General features: G+C 37.8%; 1 protein-coding gene across 1 annotated transcript in view; it reads right to left on the reverse strand.

Moving 5' to 3' along the window:
* The window catches only part of LOC306881472 (ephrin type-A receptor 3-like), a 120,812-nt gene extending 108,142 nt beyond the window's left edge, over window positions 1-12,670 (reverse strand). Inside the window, exons 1-2 of the mRNA XM_079435590.1 lie at window positions 12,522-12,670; window positions 253-317 (exon numbers count right to left, since the gene is read on the reverse strand). Coding sequence (XP_079291716.1) covers window positions 253-317; window positions 12,522-12,615 — 159 coding nt within the window. The 5' untranslated portion in view covers window positions 12,616-12,670. The remainder of the gene's footprint in view (window positions 1-252; window positions 318-12,521) is intronic.
* Window positions 12,671-14,618: the final 1,948 nt, after the last annotated feature.

Below are 14,618 nucleotides of genomic sequence, written 5' to 3' on the forward strand. Positions count from 1 at the left end.
GCGTGATTACAGATGATTGTTTGGAAGAAAAAAAAATGTGCTAGAGAGGTTCAAAAGTGTTTCGAAGCCCAGGAGCATAGATTCATTTTCATTTTAAAAAGTTTGTCACAGCGTGGTTCAAATAATTTTGTGTAAAACAGGCACAGACAAAACGCAATATAATTTGGACTGGTTGCAAGAGTCAGAATTGATTAAAGACATTTGGGAGGTTTGTGTGTTAGTGTCTTGATTTTAATTGGTCGTGTTACTCACCCCTTCAGCTGGATAGGCCTCCCAGCCAAGGTCTCCCAGAGCAGACATAGTGTCCAGCAATGTAACTAGAGAGAAAGAAAGAGAAAGAGCACATAGGGGAGAGAAAAAAAAGTAATGATTTGTTAAAGTTCACTCAACCTCGTGACATATTGTGAGCAAAACAAGCTGGTTAGATGAGATTGCATATTTGGCAAGTAAATCACAAAGCAGTTGCAGACAATCAGGTCTGTAGCCTGAGGGACGAGAGTCTAACCCCACGGTTTAAATCATTCCCACAATCCCCTCCTTCATCCAGCGGCAAAACCCAATGCTGGGAACCCATTACGAGAGAAAGACTGTTTTGTAAATCAGATAGATCAATAAAAACACATTCATGTCTTACACAGCATTACAGGCAAAACAAAGTTTGCCCTCGATCGCAGTATTGATGGTTTTCATTTTCATTTCTGGAGTATGTATGAGTATGCGTGTGTATGCCAAGGGGAATGGGTCAACAAACCATCTAAAAGGCTATTTAATTTCTCATACTAGTCTCTCTCTTCCTTGCACGGCAGGTTGCAAACTGGGTTTTTCTGTTATGATCTACATTCCAGGGTAAATAAGGTCTTAGCATCAACGGCTATTAATTGTTAATCACCTCTGATGTTGCGTTTTCACATTGAGGAAAACATATACATATACGCTCATTTGATAAAGTGTTGCAAACCATTTTCTAAATTTCATGCACAGAATTAAAAGACACGGTTATCAAAACACTGATTTAGATATGTTTGATTCCCATATAAATATGGTGGCACTGTTTTTGGTGTTATCAACTGTCACAGTGACATGACATTATAGAAATGAACTGATCAAAATCAGAATTTATTATATTATATTATATTATATTATTATATATATTACATATATATTACAACTGAATAATACATGACATATTAATGCTGTTATTAAATATTGTTTTATAATAATTTAAATTATACTGAAATAAAATTAGAATTATCGATCATTACATTATTCTTTTTAGAAGAAATAATGCAGCCTGATTGACTGAAATACACTCAGACTCTCTCACACACACACACACACACACACAGAGAGACAATCACAACTTCTAGTCAATACTTCAGGATATCCGCATAAAGAAATGCTGAGCACAGCACATTTTTTATTTTGGCACACATGCAATTTATTGGCATGCAGATCTTAAGTGGTTTAATAGCCTTGTTTGTCTTTCACCCTCTCGGGAAGTCAATGTTTTAACTGGATTTGTCCAAAAAAAAAGGCAGAGAACAAAAGTATGATCACAATATCCTGTTGTGTATGAAGCAGAGTGGGATGTGTGTTTGATTTATAGTGACAAGTGCTGTGTTGGTGTAAGATTAATGGACTCATGTATCATAAATATTTTCCTGCAGAATGACTGTAATCCTTAAGCGGTGAGAGGGATCTGCTCTACCTCACATACTGTGCACTGCATAAAATGTCCAAACAACTACAGTGACACTAGAGCTGTCAATGTCAATTGCTCATTTCACATTCAAAGTGTTTAGCCAATCATAGAAGAGGCCATTTAAATACAATAGATTTTAATAGAAATACTTCTGCCTATATAGTCTAATATTATATGTACATAAAAGACAATATGAAACAAAAAAAGTGTTCATATGGAGAGATTCAGTGAAGCCAGATTCATCTCCCTTCCTCCACCCCCTCCTCCTCTCTTCTGTCCCCAACTAAATCCTCTGAATTGATGAGAAGCACTTTTCCAAAGAGCTCTACGCCTGATGCAACACATTACGCCCTGGTGACGGTGACATTTGTAAATAAATAAAGTTGCAGCGAAAGTGTGTCAGAGTGTTTGCTGAGGCCATTTGCTCAGCGAACAGGTACCCTTTTCGCTGAGGAAAGGTCGCTCTTTAAAACCACACAAAACAGATAAAGAGCATTTCTGTGGTCTCTGTTTGGTTAAACCTAGTGATTACTGATGTCTTTAATAGCACAGCGTCTAATGGAGGGCGGAAGTTGACCCAAAACAACCGCCTTGCGGATGAGAACCACTAATTTGGACGCGTTAAATCAGGATAAAAAAATTCCAAAATGGCAGAGGAAAGAGGAATGCGGATAACACAGGTGGATGACTGTTATATCAATTTCTCTCATGGCTGCTGATAAAGCCTGTGGTGGTTAAATTTAAATAAACTTAAAAAAAAAAATTGAGTTTGCATTTTGCTTTTACAAAGTCTTGTATTAGTAGTTTTGTTAAAAAAAATGACAGACCGACAGCTGGACGGATGGACAGATAGATGGATATAATGCTAGACAGACAGACAGACAGACAGACAGACAGATAGATAGATAGATAGATAGATACTTGACTTGCTTTCTCACATCTAAAAGACTTTTGTCCATTTGTGTCCCAGCCCTGCTCAGATTCATGATCTAATAAAACCAGACACAAAACACAATCCATGACTCGATACCAGATCAAAGCCAGCAAAACACTTTACAGTAAGATTCATATCTCGCCTCATCTCACACTTGTGGCAAGTAAAACATTGCCTTATCACACACTTCCATTGCCTTACATAAAATGGGTCTGATATTTTACCTTAAGGATTTTAAAGAATTCATGTTTGCTATTTTTTGTTATTTTTTCTTTCAACACCACATGTGAATTATTTTCCCATGACCGCCTCTGTTGTCTGCAGGAGCAGACAGCATGGGCTCTTCACAGGGTTTGGTTTCAAACAGGCATGCTCATGTATCGATTATCGTCGGCGGGCAGCATTGTACATGGGCAAGAAAAGCAGAGAGACTGTGGGACCATGTTACTGGAACAGGACGCCCCAGAGACAAGCTAGAGTCCACTGCAGTATTTTATTGTGATAAATCATTAAATACAACACTTTTATCATAATCCATTGATCTGTTGCACTTTTAGTTCCTTGCATTAGTGAATCTCTACTGGAAGCATATGGGGAGAAAAATGTTTGTTATTTCCTGACATACATGAAATGAGCTTGTGGCCAGGCTGAAAAATTGGCTGACATTTGGGCAGTTTAAGGGTGTGTTTACACTTGGCAGGCTTGGTTTGAATAAAACAGACTCTGGTGCGATTGCTCTGTTAGTGTTGTTCATTTGAATAAGTGTGAAGGCTGCCATCCCGAACCTTGGTGCACAACGAGTGGCCCGAGATCCACCTTTTTCATGTTTGGTAAGTTTAGTAAGTTTGCAAAACGTATGCCACAAAAGCTGACCAATTAGGTTGTGATCTAATCCTTCTGTTTTCTGTTTTGTATATTTTAGGTTTGTGATAAAAATGATAGTGTGAACACTAACTGTACGGAACCAGGGATAAATATACCATTTTTCTTTTTTGGTCCAGACTAAAAGAACCAAGAGAACCAAACAACAAATTTAAACACACACTAAGATGATCAGCATTGGACGATAATGGGCCATTCATACCAGCAGTGATTAAATTTGCTTGAATCACATAAGTAGATTAGGTCGCAGTTAAGGAATCGCTACTGTCACGTTTTTGTCTTGTTTTACCCTGAGTTCTTCCTGTTTTTCCTTATACAGACTTTTTCCTTTTCTTGTTTAAACTAAATGAGGAAACATCAATTAACTAATTGTTTCCTCGTTTAGTTTAATTACGATTCTTTGCACCTGTGTTAGCTAATCGTCCTGTGTATTTAGTTCTTGTTTGCACTGTGTTCCAGTGCTGGCTCTACTCGTTACGTTCCTTGTGTTTCTTTGATTTATGTTCAAGCCTTCATGTTGGATTATCCTTGTGTTTTGTCATTAAATACTGTTATTTAGTTATGCCATGCCTCCTACGTTCTCCCTGCTCATACGTTATGTGACAGCTACTGGACTTTTTCTTTTTTTTATTTAACATTAAAATGTTATATTATACACTGTTTGAATAATATATATATATATATATATATAGATATAGATATAGATATAGATATATATATATATATATATAGATATATATATATAATTCAGCACAGGAAGCATTCAAGAAATCAACAGTAAAACATTTATAAATAAAATAAAAATATTAAAATAAATTCCATACAATTTTTAGGAGCTGTTTTCAGCATAAAAAAGCAAATATTTCTTGAATGCCAAATCAGCATTTTAAAGTAATTCTGATAGATCATGTGACACCAAAGACTGGAATAATGGCTGCTAAAAATTCAGGTTTGCTAAAGGAATAAAAATATGTTTATTAAAATAGACAAATTTATTTTAAACTGTAATCTTTAATAGTATTACAGTTTTTACTATATTTTGATCATCCTGAAGCAGACTTGGTAAGCACCTCTTTTGAAATTTTTGTACATAAATAAAAAATTATTCAAGATCTTTGAATTCTTCGTTAATCTACATGCTTTCAAAGAAAATTCTCTGGCTGTCTTCTGGCATCAGCCACTGAAAAAACAATTTCACTCGCTCGATTACTAGCATAACAACACACATCCGGAAATTGAGCCCAACATCAAAACTGTTCCCTTTCCCATTCTCGTTCTTTCTTTTTTTCCAGATCCCCCATGATGCTTGCTTTCTCTCTCGCCTGCTGTTGAAGTGCTTGAGTCCAGGCCAGGGGTGATTACGGACGCTTTGAGTGGGGAGAGCTCAGTGTTCCTCTGGCTGTGATCTCCACTTCCATCCCCTTTCGCTTTCTAATCCCGGCGGAAGAGCTGCTTTAATCTACCTGCCAGCAATCAAACGCCCCGCCAGCCCTTCCAATAACTTAGGCAGAGCCGCACGACTTCACAATGAGGGCGGCAGCCAAAAACACACGCTATAAAACACACGGATAAAAAGGTGTACTGAAACAGCCAACCTATAGAACACATTAGGTCTAAAAACAAAGTTTATAATAGATAAACCACAAAAACGCACAACACACACAGCCCTCAACCTCTCTGATGCATTTCTCCATCTGAATGAGGCCATCAATGGTGCTTAGGGTCTTTCGTTCCGCTCTCAGTGGCAGGGGCCAAAGTGTTGTCGTGGTAACAGGGAGGTACAGGGGTACAGCAAGGGGGAAATTGATGATTTGTGGATCTCGCTGCAGTAAGACATTAAGGAATGCTAGAGTCGGTGCGGTTCGGTCAGCCCTCTCCACACTGGGTCACTCGGCAGCCAATGGCACATTAGTGAGCACATAATCACTGCTGAGGGCCGAGTCAGTGTACCTGCAAGCAGCTACCAGCATCATGGGCTGCATCCATAATGAGCCAAAGTCATCAGAAAAGCATATGGAAGAGACCCCTTCCTTTTCCAAACTCACAGTTTGCTTGGAACGGTGTATATAAAACCATTTTAGACAGAGATGCCAGATATTTCAGTGACTATATCAGTATTAGCATTTGTTTGTTTGTTTTTTTAATCAGAATCTGTCTGATTAAAGATAATCAAGTTTTTTTTTTCTGTGTTAAAAGTACTTAACACTCATATTACTGTACATTAATAGCATACAAACTTTGTGATCTGTGTTTTAGTATGAACACTAAAATAAATAATATTGGCCATCAAATTCTAATATGCTCATTTTTTATTAAACAGTTTTGCTGCTTAATATTTTTGTGGAAACTGTCAATTTTTCCAAAAATTAAAAGAAAATAAACTTTCTTTAGTGCTGTCAAATGATTAATCACATCCAAAATAAAAGTTTTTGTTTACATAATATATGTGTGTGTACTGTGTATATTTATTATGTATATATTTAAGAAAAATATGTTATGTTTGTATATTAAATGTATTTTTATATATACGAATATAAATATATACAGGTAAATGCATGTAAATATTTTCTAAATATATACTGTGTGTATTTATATACATAATAAATATACATAGTACACACACATATTATTATGTAAACAAAAACTTATTTTGGATGCGATTAATCACGATTAATCGTTTGACAGCACTACTTTTTTTCAGGATCTTTAAATGAATGAAAGCTCAAAAGAAAGATTAATCAATGCAATGCTTCCTTGCTAAAAGTATATTTTATGCAAATCTTACTAACTTTGGAACTGTAGTGTGTGTGTGTGTGTGTGTGTGTGTGTGTGTGTGTGTGTGTGTGTGTGGAGCTCTTTTGAAACAATGTACATTGTAAAAAGTGCTGAAGAAATTAAATTAATAATATAAACCATGACTGTTGACATTACTGAAAAAAACAATGTAGAAACTCTTTTCATTATTTATGAAGACATGGCAATTAACACTGAATTAAACATGCAATTTTGTGTATAAAGACTAAAATAGTATTTTCTTGTAAACCTACTCCAATAACCTTTTATTTGCAGCTTAATTTTTTTATATTAGCTGTATTCAGAAAATTTAGCTGCCAGCAACAACACAATTTAGACATCTGAGATACAGATTTGTACTGTATATTTTCTTATTTTAAATAGCATTTGCTCAATCTGACTCTGTAAAATACTGAGAAAATGTTGCAAACTGAAAATAGTGGTATTTGTTAGTCCTCTGAAAGTACTGTAGAATTTATCTGAAGCACCGCAAAGCCAGACAAGCACAGACACACACAAAACTGTGGACAGGAGAGAAGGAAAACTGAATACACCCGCTTACGCACACACATACACTCTGACAATCACACAGGAGGACAAAGCTTGGAGTCATGGGAACACAAAGCTTTAGAAGAAAAGATTTTTGAATGACAGCATCCTCAAGTCCCTCGGCACCAAATTGGCCACAGGAGGGAAAGAATGAGAGAAAGCTGGAAGAGAAAAGAGTGTGAGTGGCTAAGAAAGAGAAAGATAGAGACTTTCAGTCAGTCCAGGCTAAAGCTCATTGGCACACAAATCCTTCCCACAAACACATCTCCATTCTACCTCTTTTTTCCCCCTATCAGCTGCCAGGTCGCCCTGCTATTATGCTGCCAACATCAGGCCCGGTCTGGATGAAGCCCTCAGACAATGACCACTCTTTTCCTCTCCTTTTCATCTCTTTCATTCTCATTTTGCTCTGCCATTTCCGACTGGCCATCAGGTTCTACATGGACTGAACAAAAAGACAACAAAAATTCCCATAATCACCTGGCTGCTATATGGAAAAGGTTTGATTGCATTCACAAACCTGAGATTCTCTGATTAGTAATAAATCATGTGAGGTAAATATTTCAGATAAATATGTAACATAATAGATGTTGCACAAATTATAAAAATAAATAAATTATATATATATATATATATATATACATTCAATTGATAATTAAAAAAAAATATTACAAAATTATTAGGCATAATGAATTAAATTATTGAAATAATCAAAATATTTAAAAATCTCAGCTTAAAGAAAATAAAAATTACTTCATTTTAAAACATTGTTACTAGTTTTTGACCTATGTCACTGTAGTTCTGTCACATTGTGGTTGTAGAAGTGGGTCTTATGACACCAGAAACCTAAATCTGCAAAGGAAAATGAGAATTAATTTTCACCATCATCTACTCACAAACCTCATTCCATCCATTTTCAGTGCACGTACTTGTGACCACCAATAGTTTTGTGGTGCATTATTGTATCACTTTAACAATTTTCCCTACCAAAAATGCTCTCCGATCTTTATAACATGACCAAGCTGTATTATTTTCCAGTTAAGAGGTGCATTACTTAAATTACACCTCTTTTATCACTGTGTTGAGCATCTAAAGTGCCGTCTCAAGAACCGCATAAGACTGGTTCAGGTCACAGAGACAGCATGTGATATCAGAATGACCCAGGAAACAGCCGTCTGGAGCAGGATGTTGGTTTTGGCTTTTGAAAAAGAGATGTTCATTGAGTGGCAAGGTCGCATTGCATGGAAATGTGAATCTAACCATCGTTTGACCCACCACACAGAAGGACCCAGCACGGATGAGCGGAGCAAACAGCCCACCATCAGCTCCGACAAAACAGAAAACAGAGACTCAAAGTATGCGGGACACAGGCACTGAGAGATTTCACCCGGTCAATAACACAGAGCCGAGCAAATTGAAAAACCCTGCTGTTTGTTTAGCACCGCGGTAAGGCGGTGATTCTCTGAGCACAATCGCCTCTCCAAACCACGCTAAAAAGAGAGAAGCTGAGACCGAAGGCAGACAGATGAATTCAATTAAAACAAATAAAAGGTTAAGACTAGGACCCAGCAAGACCACAGGGAGAGCGGAGCGCACAGCGTGACGTTTAGAGTCAGGCTCCATTGTGTTGACTAGCCTGCTAATGAGCTTCCAGTGAGAGAACCAGGAGCCGAACATGAGTGTCAGAGGCGTTAATTTGTAGAAACAGAAAGGAAAGAGCGAGAGAGTTAAAAAGGGAGGACTGAGCGGCTCATTTGTTGGAGACAGAAGTATTCGTAGCTGACAGGGCAATGCAGAACAGAGGGCATCCCAGTGAACACAGGTCACCAGCCCAGCATGTCACAGGAAGGGTTCCTTTACAAAAACAACAGATAGAGCCCAAACAACAACCCAAGTTCAACCAAAACAAATAACCGATCGTGTAAAATGATCCTTTTTTTACAAAGAAACTACAGCGGTCTGCCAATTCACACTGTTTGTAGGTCATTGTGCACCATTCAAGGCTGATGATGTCCTAAAATCAATAGCTATATGTCTGCCCCTACCTCTTTCACCTATTTTAATTTTATTGCAAATAATATTGGCAATCAATTACCTGGCCTGAGCCATTATGTGTCCAGAAAATCATTTGCTCTCAGCCTTTGCTCGTGTGTGGTAATAATGGTGTGTACGGTGGGAAATTAAGAGGCCCTCTAAGGTCCTTTTTCATGATTGCACATTGGTGTGCAACCTACAGCGCAAAGCCATCAGTAATCCCAGTAATAGAGGTGAATCAGTGCGGTGAGGCGGCCAATCAATGCTCACGTCAGCTCAAGGTCATGAACAAAATAATGATGGTGATAAAAGCAATCCAATTACACTGATGTGATTAATCATAAAATTATATTATGACTCCCATTCTCATTATACAGTTAAACAAGTGTAATCAATAAATAGATCTATAGTTATTCTCCTAAAAGAAAGACTCTACTCAAGAGTTTTGAAGAGATCTTAAAGGGATAGTTCATCAAGAAAATTCTGTCAGCAGTAAAATGATGGCAAACCCGTACATTGTTACAAACCTATATGCCTGGCTTTCTACTGCAGAACATAAAAGAAGATATTTTACAGAATGTATGGACAAAAACAGCTTAAACAATAAAAGTCAATGGGGTCCCAAAGAACACTGGATCCCACTGATGAAGAAACAAAGGAAGAAGAAAAACATGATTTTCAAAATAATTATTCTTTTGTTTTGTTTTAGATAGATAGATAGATAGATAGATAGATAGATAGATAGATAGATAGATAGATAGATAGATAGATAGATAGATAGATAGATAGAAGCTTGCAAAACTAATATAGGCTATTATAAGAGCATGGACACTTGATTTTTTTTGTGTGTGTGCTGCTCTCTTGCTTGTATTAGCCGAGACATTTGGCCATGAGGGCACTCTAATCCAGACTGTTTAAACCTGGAGAAAAGGCAGAGAACAGAGGCTCCTTCACAAACAGAGCCTCTTCCCCTGGGGGGAAGCTGAGCCACTAATCCTGCTGCCCAGTAAATGAAAGCATGCAACAGGGACAGGTCACCCAAACTCGCTAGAAGGGAGGAAAGAGAGAGAGGAATATCAGAGCAGTGAAAACAGCCCATGGTGGAGGTAGACTAATCTGGAGCAAAAGAAGAAAAAAAGCAACATAAAAATCGATGACCATTCCAGGGGTTCAGCAAAAAGATTAAATGTTCTTTTTAAGCCATTAAACCGAATTAAGCTCACCAACCCGGATCAGACTCAATCTAATCTTTTCTCAAGCAGGTGGTACGAACCCTCCGCTGTTAGACTGCAAGAGACTAAACAGATCTCTTCTTCATTTCATTGTAAAATTAGGTTTGAATCAGTGTCTAGTCGTGTGCTTGTTGGTACTCTGGAAAACACGCTTGGTGATGTCTTGGCATAATTGTGTTCAGATCTCCATGAATAGGGCTCAAAATCCCAACCCTTGTCAAAATAAAAACCTAGTTTTTGGTTCTGCCCCAAATTTTCATATTCTAAACTGTGAGATCCACCGCAAAACAAAACCTTGACAAAAGAATTTGTGTGCTACAAGGCACCCTCTGCTGTTCACATCAGCTGCTGCACTGTCCCCTGACCTCTCTGAATTCACTCCTGTTTAGATGACTTCCACATTTTGGTCCATATGTGGCAAATGACTCCCGTGTCATTGTGTTCGTATTGCTCCAGTGTAACATGGAACCCGCACTCCCACTGTGGCTTAAAATAACAAACGCTGGTCAGTCTTACGGCTCGGTGAGCAAGCACAGCGAGCGTCCTACAGATGAGAAGACGTTATTTACAGTCACATAGAGCACCACGGAGCATTAAACCATGCTTAGGCGTTGGAAGCCACTGGATGAGCGGTTATGCACTCTGCTCACATACGCACAAAATCACATACTACTGCGAAACTACAAAGACATGAGGCAGTCGACTAAAGTCGGCCAATTAGGCCGATAACAGAGGGGAAGGTTCAGAAGAAAGCGGAAAACATTATAAAGAAGAAAGAGGCTAGAAGAGCAAGCCCTGCTAGGAGGGAACACAGGGAAAAAGAAACAGAGCGAAAGCAATTTCCAGTCATCAGACGGCCAGAGACACCAACCAGTAAAGCACTGTTTAGTCCTTCTGTTGGGGACAAAAAGATTTGTCTCCAATTTCCACTGGTTAAACATAGTTTCATCATCCTCTAAAATGCATTTTTCATCCAAAAAAATAAATTTTCCTCAGGTTTTGAGAGTTGCCATTGGTGCAATCTAAATGCTTATTTGACTCAAAAAGCTGATTTCTTCCATTTATGAATGAATTCACTGAAAGGACCCAGAAAAAGATAAATTCTTTCACTCTTCTGCTCGGGATAGGAAATTACTGCAAAAGCTCTCTGCCTCGATGGAAGCATTATCTTCATTGTCTATCTAGGATGCATTTCGCTTAACTCAAATTCCAACATTTGAGCTAAACTGTGCTGAAAAAGAAGCTCGTTCATAAGGTCTGACTGTCTTTATTATAAAAAAATAAAAAATCAGAATTTAAAACGAACCATACTGAAATATTTGCTGGACAAAGCTCTGGCACACAGAAAAACATGCTCTTTTGCTTTTCTTTTCTTTTGATGAAAACGCATGATGAAAATAAAACTTAATTAACATAAGCAAAACTTACTATTCCAAATGTACATATTTTTTATTAAAGTGATAAACCTGGTCAGTTTCATGTGTTCTCATTCTTGTGGCAGAGAACTGGTACCTATATGCTAGGATTTTTTTATTTATTTAACAGACTGTGGAACAGATTTTTCTAGCGTGTATTGAGACTGCTATATAGACAAGATGCAGTCACCATTAACAAATCACCTTATGGTCACTGATAAATGATCAGGCTCATAGAGACTTCTCTCTTGTTCCAGCTGGCCATACGGCACATTGCACACAACACACAATTTCTGGATGCATAAGACTTTTACCTGCTCACATAATGTTCTTAATTTTGATTTATTTGCTTTTTAATCCTTAGCAAATGTATGTGCTTTCAAATAACTTTTAACACTTGTTATAATATTAAATAATAAAATAATAAATAACGTTCTAATACATAGTCTCTTAAGTTTCTTCCAGTTTTTTTTTTTTTTTCTTTTTTTTTGAACAAACAAAATAAAAAATGCTTTACTGTTGTACTGTGAATTTCGAGTAGAGTATGAGTATTCACATCTTATTTTTTTAAAATGTCTTAAACTGATTTTTACACTCCATACTCGTTCATTTTTGCTGTGGTAGCAAACGTGCATTACAATAATTCTTAAAATTTCACATTTGTGATCCGATCGTGTGTATTCCTTATCCTAATAACTGGCACGTGTAAAGTGTAAAAAATATTGGAAATGTCCAATCTGCAATCCACAGGAAGCACTTCAAAAGCGAGTTCTACAGGGCAAGCATGTTGTATCCTAATATTTCAATAAACCTTAGTTAAAAACACATGCACTTGTTATTTTTCCCTGCTTGCTTCATTCACCTTATGCATGATTTATAGAAACCACAGCATCCAGAGCGCACTTCAGAAACTGTGTCTCCAGCAAACCTCAGCCATTAATTAATCCTATTTTTAATTAATAAACACAAAGCCCTCTTACCTTCATTCTCTGGGTAATTCCGTAAGGCTTGACTCGGTGTGAGGGAGGGGAAAAGAAAGAAAAGAAGGGACGGATAAATCCAAAGGGTTGCCATTTTCAGGCTGCGCTGAGCGCGCGCTGCATCCCTCTCGCTGTAGAAAGTTACTGAGGCTCGCGATCAGAGCTCAAGTGAGGAGAGGAGAAGAGAGCAGAGCAGAGGAGAGGGAGGGTCCTGGACTAGCCTCGCAGTGTCAATCATCCCGGGCTGCCAGGGAAACGGAGGACGGCGGGAGGCGAGCCGCTGCTTTTAAAGGCGCGAGTTCGATAAAGATCTCAACCGCCACAGAGAAACTGAAGGAAGCGCGGACGATGACAGCTGCCAAATTTCATTTTAGACTGACTTTAAACTGCTTGATTCTAATTTTCTGAGGCAATTATAGAAGTGGCGACACTTTGTTTGATGGTTTAAGTCTCTGAAGTAAGCTATATTAGGCGGAAAAAAGAAAACGTCTTGTATTACGACGAAATAAACATACATGGAATAATTTAAGTGATTCTCTTTTTAGCCATAAAATTGCACTTCGTTTATATACGGTATAGGTTTATCTTTAAGAAACATTTAAGGTCAAAATTAAGGTAAGTAGCTACATTAACACTTCTAGCTACGCAAGTTATGTGATTTTGTTCAGTTGCAGTAGGGGTTATGCGCAACAGACTTACACATTTTGTTAAACAGGTCACGCCTCTTCCAGTTCAAGTGTTTTGCATACATCCAAACTGATCATAACCATCATAGGCCAGGGGTAGGCAGACCCCTGGAGAGCCGCAGCCCCAGAGTTCAGCTCCAACCCTGAAAAAAATCTCACCTGCCTGTAGCCTTAATAAACCTGAAGACACCGACTACGTTTACATGGACATCAGTAATCTAATTATTTACCTTATTCTGAATAAAACAATATTATGATTAAGGTGTTTACATGAGTTGCTTTTAGAATAATCCTTTCATGTTCCCGTTTCACATGTTATAGTACATAGATTGATTAATGGCATGCGTCATTACGTCAACACACAACGCAATCCGACGTCCCCTCCAGAATTTCACTTATAAACATAGTTCGTCTTTGAGATGAAAGCATATACAGTTTTTAGGTGTTTCATTTTTAATATTATGAAAGCTTCAAGTGCAGTTAATTATTTGCACGTGCATACAGATGACGGCGGCGTTGAAGCCCTTTTATTTGCCGTTAAACGGTTGACCACTGCCGTGTGTGTATCCTGTCGCAAAATGTGGTGAAAAGTACTGCACGACGGTAATAGTTTGATTAAGGTGTTTACATGTCTGTACTGCACTTCAATAATGCCATTAAAATAGGAATACTCCACGTCTTAATTCAATTTGTGTTTACTTCGATTATGACTTTAACCGGATTAAGGTAATCAAAAATCAGTTGGAACAAACTGCTGGTTCGTCTGTCCAGAGGAGAACTGGCCCCCCGACTGAGTCTGGTTTCTCCCAAGGTTTTTTTCTCCATTCTGTCACCAATGGAGTTTTGGTTCCTTGCCACTGTCGCCTCTGGCTTGCTTAGTTGGGGACACTTCATTTCCAGCGATATTGTCGACCTGATTGCACAGACACTATTTAAACTGAACTGAGCTGGACTGATGACATCACTGAATTCAATAATTAAATGCCTTTAACTGAAAATTGAGTGTTTAATCTTGTAAAAAGATCTTGACTCACTATTTTCCTATTTTGATATTGTGAAGTTGCTTTGACACAATTTGTATTGTTAAAAGCGCTATATAAATAAAGGTGACTTGACTTGGCTATGGTTTCAGACACTACAAATGCTGTCCTCTCAATTAGCACAGTATATAAGATTCCATACGCAGCTTGTAATATTGCAGTCATGATAAGGCTGACAGAGCAACAAAAAAGTGTGCTGTTCATCACACTTTTAAGTGTGTGTCTTTTTTGTATGGCTCATAACTTAAAGCTGCAGTCCATAACTTTTTTTGGTTAAAAATGATCCGAAACCAATTTTTGAGTGTTGGAGTCCTACTTGCTCCGCTCCGAGTGGGATTTTAACCGCACTCTCCGGTGTGGTAGGCAGGCAT

This window comes from Barbus barbus (assembly GCF_936440315.1).
Source record: "Barbus barbus genome assembly, chromosome: 15".
Classification (NCBI taxonomy): domain Eukaryota; kingdom Metazoa; phylum Chordata; class Actinopteri; order Cypriniformes; family Cyprinidae; genus Barbus; species Barbus barbus.